General features: G+C 36.6%; 1 protein-coding gene across 10 annotated transcripts in view; it reads right to left on the bottom strand.

Moving 5' to 3' along the window:
* The window catches only part of F8 (coagulation factor VIII), a 148,975-nt gene that overhangs the window by 48,592 nt on the left and 82,664 nt on the right, over positions 1-17,719 (bottom strand). For all 10 annotated transcript variants that reach the window (XR_003488308.1, XR_003488309.1, XM_027432495.2 and 7 more), the window contains 3 exons: positions 15,572-15,781; positions 6,649-9,691; positions 1,504-1,657 (listed from right to left, as the gene is read on the bottom strand). Coding sequence is in view for 8 of the 10 variants with exons in the window: in XM_027432495.2 (XP_027288296.1) it covers positions 1,504-1,657; positions 6,649-9,691; positions 15,572-15,781 (3,407 nt within the window). In the remaining 2 variants the exon portion in view is untranslated. The remainder of the gene's footprint in view (positions 1-1,503; positions 1,658-6,648; positions 9,692-15,571; positions 15,782-17,719) is intronic.

Genomic DNA, 17,719 nt, shown 5'->3' with positions numbered 1-17,719 from the left:
GCTGTGGGACCTAGCTGTAAAGAAACTCTGTCTAGAGTTTTGAGGTTTTAAAAGTCCATGCCAAGCCTATTGTCTCTCTCTTTGCCTGTAGGTCTTAGCTAACTCTCCAGCACCACCATGCCTGACATGACTGCTGCTATGTTTCCCATGATGATGATAATAGACTAGACCTCTGTAAGAAATTACTGCAATTAAATGCTTTCTTTTATAAAAGTTTCTTTGGTCATGGTGTCTCTTCACAGCAATAAAACATTGACTAAAACCCAAGGCTACGTTGTGAGACTGTGTCTCAAAGAAACAAAGAAATGAAAAAAGGAAATTATCTAAAAGATTATTCAAAGCACAAGGTTAAGTAACCTATGGCCCCATCAATTTATGTGATAGAATATCATGTAGTCATTCTTTTGTTGTTTGTTTTCTGAGATAGAGTCTCTCTGTCACCATGGCTGTCCTTAAATTCCCTACATAGACCAGGCTGAACTCAAACTCATAGAGCTCCACCTGCATCTGTCTTTGCCTTCTGAGTGTGGGGGTGGGAGAAGGGAGAGGAGTAAAGGCATGTGCAACCATGCCCAGACACATAGTCCTTCCTTCTTACTTAGGAAGTGTTTGGATGATGTGAAATATTTATTGCATAATACGTAATTTAAAAGAGGTAGAATTACACATATTACATATGGCATAATTTCTAATACATAAAGAGAAAAATCAGGCAACAGATAAGGAATATACATCAAATGATAATTATAGGATTATTTTAAACTTCTTAATTTTCATGTACTTTAATTTTTTTCAGATGGTAGAACACATTATTTTTCCCACTGGTGTATAATCATCACTGCACATGGTACTGTGTTATACAAGGATAGTTTCATACATGTACATAATACATTTGAACATATTCCTCACACAGTCCTCTAATCTCTCCTTCTTTTCCTCCTCTCTCCAATTAGTTACTTTTGTTACCATAGACAGACCAGGTGTGTCCAGCCTTTTCACACTGTGACATGATAACTACTAATGTTCACACTGAAGAACTGTACAACTGATTTTCAAAAACAATGCAAAAAATTCCATAATGTTTTAAGTAAGTTTGTGATTTTTGTGCTAGAATACACATATCTATATTTGGTTGCATGTGGTTTAAAGGCTGTAGGTTGGCCATAGACTAGTGGTTCTCAACCTTCCTATTGCTGTGATCCTTTAATATAGTTCCTCATATTGTGGTAACCCCTAACCATAATTTTTTTTTCATTGCTACTTCATAACTGTAATTTTGCTACAGTTATGAATTTTAATGTAAATATCCATGTTTTCTGATAGTCTTAGGTGACCCTGTGAAAGTCTTTAGACTCCCCCAAGAGGTTATGAACCACATGTTGAGTACCACTGGCCTAGACTGTTTAATGTCTACTTTCAAACCATATATACATGTTATTTTTATAATCAGAAGCAAACCAAATATATAGAATTGTTTTTGTAATTCCATTGTTCTTAACTTACCATAATGTTGTCTTCAACTTCTGCTCTTATATATGGCCCCAACAATCCCAAATGTTCATTTAGTTCTCCCCGGTATAAGGGTTGACTAAAGGAGCCATCAGTAAATTCCTGAAAAACTACTTTCTTGAACTGAAGTGCATTACCACTTTGATCCCTGGAGAAAAAGCAGAAGAAAAGCAGTATTTTGATGGACCAATGAGGAAGGATGCCTCATAAGTTTGCTTTCCCTTTATTTGAGATATGCTTAATAAAATTGATAATAGATAATAAATGCAATGTTGTAGGGAGGAGAGAAAAAGATGAAATATAATTTTCAGGGGCAAAAGAGGTGTCTCAGTTGGTAGATTGCTTGCCTATCTGGCATGCAGGGAGTTCTGGGTTCCATTTCCATTGCAACATAAAGTGGGTATGGTGGCCATAACTCCAGCACTCAGAAGGCTGAAGCAAGAGAATCACTACAAGCTTTAAGCCAGCTTGGACTACACAGCAAATCTGAGAATAGCTTTAGGTACCTAAGACCCTTTTACAAGATAAAAGTTAATCTTCAGGTTTCTAGTTTGAACAAATCAATGCATGGTGATGCAATTTTTCAAGATGGATAATACTTGAGGGTTAGATTTTGGTTTGGTTACACATAACACTATGTGAATTAAATTGGCAAATGCCAACTATCTAGAGGTCAGCAGCTCACAAAATTTTTATGTCCTTATTTTGTTAGACAACTAAGAAATAATTTGCATAATTGTTGTTGTTTGAAAGATAATGGACCCTAAAGGCAGTGGCACTTTTAGGAGGTGTGACCTTGTTGGAGTAGGTGTGCCCTTATTGGAGGAAGTGTGTCACTGGGCTTTGAAGTCTGTGCTTAAGTTACACCCAGTGTTACAGTTCACTTCCTGTTACCTGCAGATCAAAATGTAAAACTCTTAGCTTTTTCTCTCCAGCACCTTGCCTGCCTGCATGCCACCATGTCCTGCCATAATGATAATAGACTAAACCTCTGAAAATGTAAGCCAGCCCCAATTAAATGTTTTCCTTTATAAAGTTGCTGTGGTCATGGTGTCTCTTCAAAGCAATAGAAACCCTAACCAAAATAATGGTTAACCATTCCATCTACCTAGAAATATTCTCTTAGGATTATACTAGTATGTAAGTTTCCTAAAAGCAGGTTTCTTTTTTCTATTTTGTCTACTGCTTCATTCCCAGTAGTTGGAACAATATCTAATACAAGGCACATACTCACAATTTATTGTGGAATGTTGAATAAATGCAGGCTTTAAAACATACTCTAAATATAAGAAATTACAGTTTCCATTTTTGTATCTCTTAAATTTAAAAAATAACATTTTAAAGTCCTAAACTGAAACATACACATAAATGTCTTTCATTCAGAAATGCAGACATCTCCCAGAAAACTATATATCCCTTTCCCACTCACACTCTGTTATCTCTCCACTAAAGGTAACCATTCTTCTGATGTTTAGAAAAACTTATTTCTTTGCTTTTTTTTATAAGTTTATCTCTTTTAACTATATATTTTTTTTTCATTTTTCATGACAAGTTTTCTCTGTGTAACTGCCATTGCTGTTTTGGAACTAGCTCTGTAGACAAGATTGGCCTCGAACTCACAGAGATCTACCTACCTCTGCCTCCCAAGTGCTGGGATTAAAGTTGTGAGCCCCTGCAGCCCAGCTCTAACCATACCTTTTAAAAGAGCATAGTTCAGTTTTGCTTGTTTTTTTTTTTTAAGTATATAAGATGCAACAGTGTACATATCCTTGTTTTTTTCTTTCACTAAGCATTACAATTGAGATATTCATCTATGTTGTAATTATAGCTTATGTATTCTCTGTTTTATTGTATTTCAATAGATTAACATACTCCAATTTTGGGCATATGAATTACTAATAAATTTGAGATGTGCAAATAGTCTTGCTATGAATCTTCAGGTATATGTCTTTGGTGAACAAATGAATGTATTTCCTTTGGTGACGCATGCAGGAATTGAATTGCTGGACAGGCATATTTTAGGCTTAGTATATACTGCTACACTGTTTTCTAAATCAGCTGTTATATTTCCATTTTAACAACAATAAAGTGTGGGAGTTGCATTTGCTCCAAATCTTCACAAATACTTAACCACATTTTTACATTTTGGTTAATCTGGTGTTTGCACAATAGTCTCATTGTGGTTTTATTTTACATTTCCATGATCAATAAGGTGGTGTGCTTTTCCATTCTATAGCCAATATCCTCATTCTCTTTGGCATACTTTTTGATGCACACCAAGTTCATAATTTTGTTCATTTAAATTATTTTTAAAGTCTTATTTTTATTTATGAGTATATATGCCCATGTCTGTGTGTTGCATGCATATCAGTGTCTACGGAAGCCAGAAGAGGGTGTCAGAATTCCTGGAACTGGAGTCACAGGCTGCTGTGAGCTGCCATTTGTGTTTGGGAACCAAACTCATCTCCTCTGCAAAGGCAATAAGTCATCTTAAATGCTGAACCATCTCTAGAGCTCCAAGTTCATAATTTTAAAACAGTGAAATAGATTTTTTATATTGGCTAATTCTTTGTGTATCTTGAGCTAATCACTTTTATTTCCCTACCCTGAGATTAATACATCCTGTTTTCTTCTTTCTTAGATGTTTATTGTTTTAACTATTCATTTGATGGCTTTACTCCAAGTGCTTGTTGAAGTAGAATTTCTCCTTATTGGCTCTGATGGAAACATTTTTATGTACAATGATATAAGAAGTCAGTTCATTCAGGTCATTTTTCACTTTTAGTGATATCACTCCATTCTGTAAACTTCAATTTAGATTAACTGCAGGCTTATATAAATCTAGGAAGGCAAGTCTATTTTATTCTTAAGGCTATATATAATAGTTCATCTGAACCAGTTCAGGGAGATATGGAGACAGTAGTCAGTTCAGCACGTAGGTGGGGTGTGGAGAATTTAGTCCACCTCCAGGAATCATCACCAAGTTTCAGCCTGATGGAGCAGCCTGTGATTTTATTATTATTATTATTTATCCCAGTCATCCTTACCTTCCCATTTCACTATATTTTATCATCTAATATTTAGTCCATTTCAAAAATTGGTTTTGTAAAAATATACTATAATGATCAAGATTTCTGGTGAATTAGATCTGAATATGAGGGAAAAGAGGAGTCAGAAATTACTTCAAAGTTTGAAGTCTAAATAAATGAAATGAAGGAATGGCCATTAATAACATGATAAGCAACTGGAGAGATGGCTCAGCAGTTTAGAGTACTTGTTTGAGGAGCCAAGTTTGAGTTCTAGAACACACATGGTGGCTCACAACTGTCTGTAACCCTAGTTCCAAGGGATTGGCAATTTTTCTGATCGCTGTGGGCATCAGGCATGTATATGATGCACATATATATGTAAACACTCATACATAATATAAAATATTTAAAAATGATAACATGATTTTGATAACACCAATCTAGTGGAAAGGGAGAAACTGTGTAAGAGAGAAAAAGAGAAGCTTCTAGAGCAGTGTTTCTCAACCTGTGCGTGGCAACCCCTTTGGGGGGGTCACATATTAGATACCCTGTATATTGGATATTTACATTATAGTTCATAACAGTAGCAAAACTACAGTTTTGAAGTAACAACAAAATAATTTTATGTTTGGGGGTCATCACAATATGAGGAACTATATCAAAGGGTGACAACATTAGGAAGGTTGAGAAACATTGTTCTATAGAAACATTTTTAAGAGTGGGAAAGGAATGAAATAAAGTCCAAAATTTGTATGGTGGGCTTTATATAGGAGTACAGATGGTCCATTTATTATCAGGCTTTTTGTGAGTCAGAGTAATGAAGGGGCTGTATTCTTTCTCTAGGGCCTGTATTGTGTGTTTGGTGCTCAATTCTGCCACCCTTGTGTCCTGCATACCTTGAACTTTTCACTGTACTCCAGTATTACATGTTTTTGTACCTCAAAAGTGTTAAACATGCCTCATTCTTAAAGCCTTTGTGTTTTCTCCCTGTCTTTTCTGAGCTCCATCACTTGGCCTCATTATCTTTATGTCTCAATTCCTCAAAAGGGATTTCTTTTACCATCATAGCTGAGTGGCCCCCAGTCATTGTTTTATATTATTTTCTGAATAGCTCCCTTGAAATAATCTTAATTCTTTCTCTTTTTGTATATGTGTTTACATGTATGAACATTTGTGAAGGCCAGAGATCAACCCTGGATATCATTCTTTGGGAGCCATCCACATTGTTTTTTGAGATGGATATCTCTCATTGAACTTGGAGCTCACCAATTGGGTCAGGCTGGCTGGTCAGTGACCCCACACAAGATATCTGCCTGCTTGTTTTTTCATTTCCAGTACTAGCATTGCAAGTATGTGCTACCACATTCATTTTAAATACTTATTTTTATTACTTTGAGAATTGTGTGTGTGTGTGTGTGTGTGCACGTGCACACACACACACACACACACACACACACACACACGTGTATTCACATGTGTGCATGCATATGGGGATCTGTGCATATGAGGGTGTATGTCCATGGAGGCCAGAAGAGAGCAACAGATCTCTGGGAGCTAGAGTTACAGGTAATTATAAGCTACCTGACACCGGTAATAGAAACTGAACTTGGTCCTCTACTGAACTTAGGTCCTCATGTTTCCACACCAAGCACTTTATTGACTAAGCCATCTCCCTAATTTATTTTTGTACTAGTTGTTATCTCTTGTTATAAGAGAAGGTAAACTCCTGATATGCTGTACTCAAATTACTGCAATATTATCTGTCACACAGTAGGTGTTCCATTATGTTTGTTGACTGATTCTTCATATGTCTTTCCTCTAAACTTGTCTGTGCTTTCTCTCCCCCATCACAACCTCCTTTGGCTCTCCTAAAATCAAATGATTCACTTTTCTTTTGTATTTCCAGTATTTTAGAAAACATCCCTACCTACATCTTTAACTTCTTTACCACACACTTCACGTCTCCATTTTCAGAGATCTTTCATGAAAAGATTGCTCTTGCAGCTCATAAGGTTGCTGGATGATGGTGACTTTTTTTTGTTTTCCATTTTGGCTCATAGTAATGTCAAAGGTCACAATAGCATAGGAAAAAACCTCAATAGATACAAACCTATTTTGTAGAACATGAGGAGATGTACTCATCCCATAGTCCCAGAGCCGCTCCACAGCTGCAATAAAATAATGCCGTGTCTTCTGTTGAAAGCTGCGGGGATCCTGCTTTATATTTTCACCATAAATGTCAAAATCCTCATTTGTTTCAATGGTGATAGAATCATCATAGTCAGTTGCTTCTTGTTCTGACTGAAGTGCACTAAGTTCCCTTTGATGGCGTTTTAAGACTGGTGCATTTTGAGAGTACAACCTTTGGATCTGACCTTGCTTTACCAAAGAGGCTTCTATTTGGGGCCACTTTTGTTTCTCATTTGCCACTACTGAATGATTGTCTTCATGAGGGTTCAGAGACAAAATGGTGTCCTCTCTCTTAACAGATGTAATTTCTGGTGACTTCTCTTTGGATTTCCACTTATCTTTTGGTATCTGTGCAGCATGATGGTTATCCCAAGCAAGATTATCCAGCAGTTTAGAGGGAGTCTTTTCAGAGCTCTCCCTTGTTCCTTTCAGACTTTTCCCATGTCTCTTTGCTTTATCCCATTTAATAGGCCCCCGTGTTTTCTGAAGAAAGACTTCTTTAATGAGATCCAGGTGCCCAGGAGATTCATGGCTAGTTTTTGTAGGTAAAAGTTGTTTCTCATGAATCAAAACTTGAGGAAGCAACTCAACTTTGCCAGATTCTTCAGACAAGACTGGTTTAAAGAGAACAATGTTTCCAAGTTTCTTATATGTGACTGAGTTTGTATTACTTGTCCCTGGGGAGGCAAATTTTCCTTGATTTATGATCATCTCCCATGGTAGGATGGTTAAAGAAGAGTTATTTATTTTGATTTCTTTTAAGAAATGACTGCTTTCTTGAATTCTAGAACTTTTTGTCTTAAAGTCATAAGTGTAGGATGATGCTAGAACATGAAAAATTTTGTCTTGGAATGGAATCCTCCTGAGATCTGTTGGTGGAAATGCTGATGCTTTTACAATGTGTAATCCAGAACTATTGGTCTGAGTGGTGCTTTTAGTCATAGAAGACTCTGATAAGGAAGACTGAATAATGGACGTTTCCCCTTCTTTGCTGTGGTCTATCTGTGTCAAATAGTTCATGGTTTGAGGCCACAGAGTTGAGTCATTATTTACAATTTGTTGCTTTTCAATCTCCATTTCTTCTAGTGGGAGTCTGAATTGTCCCAAAGTTCGTTTACTACGAAGAGCAATAATATTCTTCTGGCTTGGATAGTTCTTTGCTGTTTCTCTGGTTTTATTTACCAAGCCTTCTGAATTTGTTTCCTCATCCTCCCTTCTTTTAAAGAAATGGACCATGTGAATCTCTACTGTATTTGTTGAGTTGTTTATTGATCTGATATCTTGACGTATTGGTATATATATATCTCCATCTAAACTTACCTTTTGCCTAGTGCCTAGAGAGAAAATGTCTTTCAGGAAGTTCTTAGAGCTAGTTGCTATATGCACCTGAGGCAAAACTACTTTTTCTTTGATTGATGCTTTCTTCTCTATCTCTTTCTGAATATCTTTTTCTTGATTGTACATATCATTTTCTTGTACATTAGCCAAGGTGGTAAGAAATATGCTCGTTTTGCTTGGGAAAACCCTGTGTTTGAGTCCCGTGTCCTTTGTGAATTCATCCTTTGCTACTATCATTTTATTCTTCTCTGACAAAAAATTCTGATTTTTCATAGACTTATCTAACATTAAATATACTAATTGCTTTGGACTAGGCCCTTGCTCAGAGATCAAGGAGTTATTTCCATTTGTTTGTTTCATCCAATTTTCTGATTCTGATAAGAATAGAATCTTGGAAAATGGCATGATTGTATTTTCTGTATCTTGTGGAACAGGATCCTCATCTTTTTGATGAAATATTTCTTTATTTTTTGATGAGGCAGTTTTATTTAGCATATGGTTCAGCCCCAAATATGTAGTATTTTTGCCTGAAAGTGTTCCATCATGAATCAAAGATGTTAATTCTTGAATTTCACTATTGATTTTTAATATAGTATCTTGCAAGACTGCTGTACTATTCTCAATTGAAGTTGGGCTGTCAATGTGAGCTTTTTTATTAGTTGCTGAATGATTGTATGTCTTGTTTATTTTCATCAAAGAGGTAATATCTTTGAATAAAGTGTTATCTTTGGCTAAGAAAGCAATTCCATGAAATCTCTTTTCTTTGAGTAATCTATCGCTGTCCATTGATGACATATTATCTCCTGTTGAACTTTGATTATTCATTAAAGTTGTATCCAACAGGTTGGAATCACTATTTACTCCACTAATGCTTAGAGGTACATGAGACCCCATAGAGGGACATGGTTTTTTACCAAATGCAATTGTGCTTAATTTACTAACATAGTGAACTGACCTATCTGGAGATCCTGAATCATCTGTCTTTTCAGAAATTGCTGTCAAATTGTCTGACAGAATTGTGGTCATCAGATTATTTGGCAAACTAGAAACTTGCAAATCAAGTTTCTTCTGCTTTACTTCTATAGTTGTCTCCAACTTTTTATTTGATCTTGACTGGAGGCCTGGCTCAGGATTAAATAGTATTTTCCTACTTTGATAGGGTTCTGCCCTGACTTGGGTCACTTTAGATGGGCCTTCATTGCTGTCGATTGTGTCAGGTGAATGATCATCAGGAATAGCCTCATAGATGGGTTCTTGGTCATCTGATAAAGATAAACCATGTGGAGTAGGATGACTCTGCCCCAAGAGCATCAACAAGTCACTAGAGGAGACACTTTGTACTTTTAGCCACTCTGCTGTCTCTCCAAACTGAGGCTCAATCTTCTCTATATAGTTTTCTAGAATTGTGGTGGCTTTGAATTTTTTTCTAGTGTTAGGATGATTTGAATTCTGGAAAAAGCTTCTAGGTTCAATGACATTGTTATCATTCACCAACTGTGTTGGAATATCTTCATATATTTCTTCATAATAATCACTAGTGCTCTTGTCACAACTGGAAACTTTCAGCAAGGCTGTCATACCTCTTTTCCGAAAGTCAGAATTATGACATCCCAAGACCCATAGCCCTGAAAATAAGAAAGAATAAAACTCTGGTTACTCATAACCTAGGTTCTAGGTAAGTTCTCTATTGGGAGTTCTCTCCTATTACTAGACAAATGAAGAAACGCTAGCCAAGACTATTACATCATAGGTTATTTGGTCAAATTCTCAACATATATAATAATTCAACAATGGTGGTAAAAGTCATTATTGTATTACTGCTACTATGCTATGTATATTTAGATCATAAGAAAGAGATAGAGAGCTTTGTGGGTATAAGTGCTTGATGCCAAGCCCGATGACCTGAGTGCAATCTTTAGAATCTACATAGTAGAAGGAGAGAATTGAGTCCTGTGGTTGTCCTCTTACCTCTACACTTATGCTATGGCATATGTACCCCCCACACATAGTAAAGAAATATAATAAAACATTTGCGATGTTCAGACTATTCCCCAACAAAATAGTGGAGAAAAGATCAGTTATACAAACCAGGGACAAGGTTTTAATTCTGAAGTGGAGAAAAGTCCCAAGCTGATAATTCAGCCTCAGGTCTAGAAAGAACAAGCTCAGAGTTGATGACATTCAGATTATAATACATTATGCTTTCACTCTCTATGGTGTGTGTTTATGTATGCATCTATATGCCATGGTGTAGGTTTATAGGACAGAGCACAACACTGAGTGTCAATACATGCCTTGCCTACCACCATGTTTGAGACAGGGTCTGCCTGTTTTCCTTTGCATATACCAGGATAGATGGCCAGCAAGCTTCTGAGGACTCTCCTGTCTTGGATTTTCTGCCTTGCTGTAGGAGCATGGGGATTATGGATGTATGTGATCATACCTGGCTTTTTCCATGGGTTCTGTGTGGTGATCTGTGTGACAAGTACTTTACTCACTGATCTATCTCTCCTGCCCAAAGTATCTATTATTTAAGGTATTGGATTGAGATGTAAGAACTAATTATAATGTTATTTTTGTTTATATTTAGTTATATTTGTAATGCAAGAAGATGGCTGTATTACAAATGTTCAGGTAATATAGCTTAACTAAAGACAAAAATCTCTTCCTCTCTTCCCACTTCTCTTTCATTTAGAAACTGGGCCTGTGTGACCCCTGCCTGATATAAAGCTCACTGTATAAACTAGGCTGGCCTCAGACTCAGAAATCTGCCCCATCTCTCTCCTGATGCTGGGCTAAAGGAAGGCATTAACAGCCTCACCCTTAACCAAAGAATCTCTGGATTAGAATTCTCCATGTTTAAAAAACTGCACGTCTGTAATCTCAGAGGGTTGGGATGCAGAGACAAGCAGATTTCTAGAGCTTATTGGCCATCCCATCTAGTCAATCAATGAACTCCAGGTTCAATGAGAGACTATGTCTCAAAAAACAAGGTGGAATTGAGAAGGAAAACCTTATCTGATCTGGAAGACTTACTCTTTGACTAAGATTATTCATCTAACAGTGGTTTTATAACTATGGCCTGGGATGAACTTTGTAAAACAGATGCAAAAAAATTGAATATTACATGAAATGAAAATAAATTTTAGAAGTTAACTGGAAAACTACGAGAGAAACTAATAAAACCCCCAAAAGAAACAAAAAGAACATACATATAGATAACGATAACTCTAGAAGGAGGAGAGTACCAGAAAAAGTACTTAAAGAGATAGACAAATATTTTTCAAAATTGATGAGGCAACAAATTACATAACGAGGTAAGACAAAATCACACAAAATAAACTACCTCTCTGTCTCTGTCTCTATCTGTCTCTCTGTCTGTCTCTGTCTCTGTCTCTCTCTCCCCCTAATAATAGAAACATAATATTCAAACTATTGAAAATCAAAATAAGGAAACAAACACACAGAGGCTTATATTAATTAGAAACTGTTTGGTCTATTGCTCAGGCTTCTTATTCTTATTGGCTAACTCTTAATTTTTTAGGGCTAATATTTATTTTTTATTTCTCTAATAAAAATATTAGGTTGTTTAACATGTTCATGTTAACAAGTTGCAAAAATGGATTCTGTGGCTCTAGACTATAGCAGAAAAATATTTAGTTATGCTATTTTAATATTATTGCCAAGAAGATATAATAGAGATACTTTAAGAAATACATTGAGTCATTTTTATTTCTGCATACCACACTAATTAGAAATAGAATACATTTATTAAATCTCTTGATACTATGTACAATAAATAAATCTATAAAGTTTTTCAGTGGCTACACTATTATGATACTTTTGTTATGAATAACAAATAGTGTATTTCCTATACATATTCCTTCTAGCTCAATTTTTCTTTTCTTTTATTAGTTCAAATTAGGAACAAGCTTGTTTCACATGTCAATCCCTTCTCCCTCTCTCTCTCCCTCCCTTGACCCTCACCCCTCCTCCCCCACCCCCGACCTACCCCTCACCCCATCTACCCTCCACTCCCCAGGCAGGGTAGAGCCCTCAATGGGGGCTCCCCAAAGTCCACCACCTCATCCTGGGCAAGGTCTAGGCCCTTCCCCATGTGTCCAGGCCAAGAGTGCATCCCTTCAAGTGGGATGGGCTCTTAAAGTCCCTTCTTACACAAGGGAAATATACTAATCCACTACCAGGGGCTCCCTAGAGTGCAGAGGCCTCCTCATTGACATCCATGTTCAGAGGTCTGGATCAGTCCCGTGCTGGCCTCCCAGACAGCAGTCTGGGGCCGATGTGCTCCCTCTTGATAACTCTTAATAATTAACCCATTTCTATTAATTTGTGTATATCCACATGGTCTTATCTTGCCAGAGAGTGCCTGGGCATCCTACCTCCCCAGTGGCTACATGACATATCTTTGACTCTGCCTCCTACCTTTCTCTATCCCTATTTTCATTTCCAACCCGGCTAAATCCTGCCTACCCACTGGCAGAAACAGCTTTATTCATCAACCAATAAGAGAAACATATATTCACAGCATACAGAAGGACATCTCCCATCATCTCCTCTTTCCTGTCTAAATAAAAAGGAAGGCCTAACTTTAACATAGTAAAATTATATATAACAAAACAGTTATCAAGCAAGAACTAACTATAATTAACAATATTTAGTCCACTAACATTTGGTAAACTTTAAAGAAAATATCCTATCATCTATCCTATCTTTGTGAATCTAAAGTTTTATATGTAACTTTTCTTTTATTATAACTAAAGGAAACCATAGCCACAACTATCTGTGTCAACTCCATCAAAGAACTCAGAAGGATAATATATAAATTCTAAAATTGACAGAGACATGTCACTGCCTGGAGAGTCACCCAAAGTAACATTGGGGCATCCATCTCCAGCTTATAGGCACAGAATATCTGGCAGAGTTTTTGATGAAGCAGAGGAACCTTGATGGACCATCCTATCTCTTGGCAAGTTCGGCAGTCACTTTTCTTTGTAACCTGGTTGTCTAGTTTGGACAGCGTGCTGTAAAGCAGTCCAGGCAAGAGCAGTTTCTTGTCCAAATGGCTATTCCTGTCATGTTGAAGGCAAACTCCACAATGAGGTTTTGCAATGCCCATCTTCCTCTCTGACATAATTGGTGTGGTCAGGAGTAGTTGTGTCTTATTGTCATGAAAATCCCTAATAAACCATTTTAAATGCCATATTCTGTAGGACTTTGAAAGGTTTTGAAGAATGCCTATCCATTCAAAATATATCTCTGTATCTCTAGAAAGCCTAGCCAGCATAAGTTTTGACTATTATAGGTGACTATCTATAATCTGTATTTAATTACACATTACATTTTTAAAAGAGCTGTATAAACACAATACTTAAACAAGAGTGGAAATGTACATATAACAAAATTGACCTTAAGTTTGTATCAATAAACCAAAATCCATACCAATGCAAAGTATTCATTTCCATATCATATTCCCCTTTTTTCTTTAGAAGGAGATTGACTGTGATCATTAACCATTTTAAACCAACCCCTTTAAATGAAAACAAACACTTATAAAAAAATATTTGGGAATTTGGGAATAGTTCTTTCAAAACTGCTTCCTGCTGTTTGGGGGTACTGTCAATTCCATGGGGATCCTGAGAAAACCTAGAACCCTGGCCAAATCCTGGCTGTAGTGGTCTTCAAGGCTTCATGGTCTCAGCTGTTTTGGATTTTGGATCTCCTGGGCCACTGCTTCAGGTGGTCTTGCTTGATCAAACCATATTAGTGTGGAAGGGATCCACAGCTTTTCATGGAAACAAAAACACAACTTCTTTTCCAAAGTAACATGTCCTTAGACTTAAAATTTGAAGTCAAGGCATTTTTCAAAATATATAGGTTGGATTAATCCAGCAGCACTTATAATCAAATGTCTTTTAGCAGCTAGTTCTCCTTCCTCAGCAATCAAACAATTCAAAGACAACACAATAACATACAGTATCCATACTCTCTGTGTATTTTCCATCTTTACATGTCTTTTTCTTATTACTCTATTTCTTTTAGTTTTATCTTTTATTTTTTTGGTTTTCTGAAACAATGCTTCTCTGTGTACTTGAAGGCTGTCTGGCACTCGCTCTGGAGACCAGGCTGGCCTTGAACTCACATAGATCCGCCTGTCTCTGCCTCCTGAGTGCTGGGATTAAAGGTGTGCGCCACCATTGCCTGGATCTTCTATTTCTTTTTAAATGACTTTTTCTTTTTTCTCTCACAAGCTACATATATTTTTAAAAACACTGTAAACTGTTTAGAGGTTATTTTTTAATCCTCTGAATCTGTCTTTACAGTATATTCTCTATCTTTTTTTGACCACATGAGTCTTTAATCTAAACTGCATGTCTAAAATTAAAGCTGTTGCTTTGGTGACTGGCATTGTCCCATTCCTTGGCTTCCTGAGAGTCTAGTTTCATGGTGGAGATACTGGTGAGAACCATGTTTATTGCCACCAATCTGCAGAGTTTCTAGGTCCATGCCACTACCAAGAAGCATGTTGTCTGTTACTCATAAACATCATATAAGTGTTTAGAAGCAGGGCCTCTTAAAAGAGCCATGCAATTTTTGCCACTAATGGTGTTGCTCTCTTAAAAGGAGCAACACCTCTACTTGCCTCTAACAAACAGAACCTGCTTGAAAAAAAATGCTGCTATGAAGCAGCCATACTTGATTCTATTCTTTTGTGTTTAGAATACCTTTTAAGCTTTTGTCAGGTTTTATATGGAAATTCTTGCTAAACATTTAGGCGCCACCTCTTGATGGAAGTTTCTGTCCTGGCTGGTCCTGCAAACATTTAGTCCCAAATAAAAACACAGAGGCTTATATTAATTATAAACAGTTTGGCCTATGACTCAGGCTTCTTATTGGGTAGCTCTACTAAGTGAAGGTTTAGAAATTATTGGCAAGCTAGAGCCCACTGGTATCATTTAGCAAACATACTTAAAATTATAACTCATGTCAGATCTAAAGAAGTCTCTTTTATAGGAAAGGTTGCTTTGCTGCTTTTGTTTTTCAATGTTGAAAATTTAATAAAGAAACTTGTATATAGTAGGCAAGCACTGCAGCACTGAGCTACAATACTTAATTGGTACTGTCATAGATTACCAATGCCTACAGTGGCTGTCATATAGAAGATCCTTAACAAATATTTTAGAAGAATGAATAGAATGTACATTTGAAAGTATTATAAATACAAAGGTATATATGGTAGCATTATTTATAAGCATACTAGTAAAATTTAGAAAAGAAATACCTTATTTATGTTTATGTGTGTCTTTATTGTCTGTAACTCAACCAAGTTCTAAGTTCTTTGCTCCTCATTAAAATACTTTCCAACTACTAAAGCCACATATCAAAGTCAGTTGAAATATTTACTGCCTGTCCAAATATGAGGTAGGAGGTAAAAGAACAGTAAAACAATTACAGTTGTTAGCAAAATGATAATATAAATAGCTAACCTGGGTTTTCCATCGACATAAAGACAGTTTCTCCTGAGAATGGGAACAGGGTAAGTGTGTCTTCATAGACCATTTTGTGTTTGAATGTATATCCAGAGAAGAAGATCGATAAGAAGTCCTTCTGTGCTCCAACACTAAGAATGTACCAGTAGGCCACCTCATGCAAACAAATGGTCAACTGCAAGCTACCAAAGACATAGCCATTGATGCCTACAAAAACAATAGGGAACAAGAGATTGAGCTGTATCCTGAATTTATTATTTTGGATTATGATTGTTAGGATATAATTAGAAAATTATCATATATTATACTCAATACTTTACCACAGAGAAGAGTTATCAATCAGGTAGACTGTTAATATTTAATCACCCAACTCCAATCCCAAAGTAAGGAGAGAGTCACATAAAGAGATTTGGATGTACACTATGGGAAGTTTGATGAGGAACAAGGTATTTGCAAGATCTCGAAGCATTTTTCCTACAAATTATTAGTTGCAATAGAAAAAGGAGTAACTTACATAAACAAACCCAAAACATATGATTAGTGTTAGTATTGTATAATGCTCCATATTCTAAGAAACAAAAGACTAAATACTTGTACTCTGTATCATATGGGATAAATGCAGTGGTAGACACAAATAGAATATACACAACATTACCAAAATGTATTGTATCAATGTGAAGTATATAGAATCTCATGACACTGGTAATCTAAGACAACACATATCTTTATTCAAAGGAAATACATGATGAGTTATGAAAAATAATAGGGCATATCTCCAACCTATTCTCAAGTGGAAAATAACTGGCAAGAGAGTCAACTCCAAAGAATTGTCCTCAGACCTCCACAAATGTACTTTGGAACCATCATGCCAGTATACATTCATTTTCCACATGTTGTCTCTATCTTTCTTTCCTTTCTCTTATACACACATACACAAAATAAATTTCAAAATGTATCACATTTAAAGACTTTTATTTTTAATTATGTGTATGTGTATGATGTGTACATGAGTGCAGCTACCTAAAGAAGATGTTAGATCCCCCTGGAGATGAAATTACAGGCAGTTATGAGCGGCCCAACATGGGTTCTGGGACTCAAACTCTCAGGTCTTCTGAAAGCAGAACACCATCTTAACTGCTGAACAATTGTTCTCATTAGCTTTAGTTGTCAACCTGACAAAGTCTATAGTCATCCAAGAGAAGAATCCTCAATTGAGGAATTGCCTAGATCAGGTTGGTTTGTGGGTGTGATAGCTATTCTTGGTTGTCAACTTGACTACATCTGGAATTAACTAAAACCCAAGAGGCTGGATACACTGGTGAGGAATTTTTTCTTAAATTATTTGTAATGGAAAGGCCCAACTTTAATCCAGATCTTCTGAGGTGGGAAGATAAAACTTTAATCTGTATCGTTTGAAATGTGAAGATCTACTTTTAATCTGGCCCATGCCTTCTGCTGGTAGCCTATATAAAGAACATCGAAAAAGGAAGCTCTCTTTCTTTGCCTCCTTCAAGTTCATTCTGATCTCAAAGAACCTACTTTTTTGGGATTCTGGCATATACTGAAGACTAGATGAGACATCCAGCCTTATGGACTGAACAACTACTGGATTCTTGGAACATCCCTTGGTAGAGAGCCATTGTTGGACTAGCTGGTCCACAGCCTGTAAGACATTCTAATAAATGTCCCCTTTTATTAAAAAATAATTTTTAAATTTAAAAATCCTATTTTACTTACCAATCCAAGTTCCCTCTCCCTCCCATCCTCCCATTCCACTGTAGGCAGCGGGACTCCTCAAGCAGGCAGTCCTAGGATATATAAGAAGCTAGCTATGCATGAGCCAAAGAGTGATCCAGTGAGGGAGCCAGCAAGCAATATTCCCCCATGGTTTCTGTCTCTAGGTTTCTGCCTTGACTTCTACCAGTAGCAGACTGTGGCCTGGAAGTGTAAGCAAAATAAACCCTTTCTTCTCCAAGTTTCTTTTGATCAGATTGTTTTAATCATATGCAGAGGACCATAAGACTGTACAGCAGTGACAACTAGTATTTAACAAGTCAACCCACCGGACATTTTGGGGAGTCCTACTTGGCAAAGCTGATTCACCCGATGTTATTTGGGACCTCCATTTGGTTTACTAACTGGATG

The sequence above is a fragment of the Cricetulus griseus genome, chromosome X (genome assembly GCF_003668045.3).
Source record: "Cricetulus griseus strain 17A/GY chromosome X, alternate assembly CriGri-PICRH-1.0, whole genome shotgun sequence".
NCBI lineage: Eukaryota > Metazoa > Chordata > Mammalia > Rodentia > Cricetidae > Cricetulus > Cricetulus griseus.
Note: the sequence above shows the minus strand (reverse complement) of the source record. Positions and strands in the feature narration are given on the sequence as shown.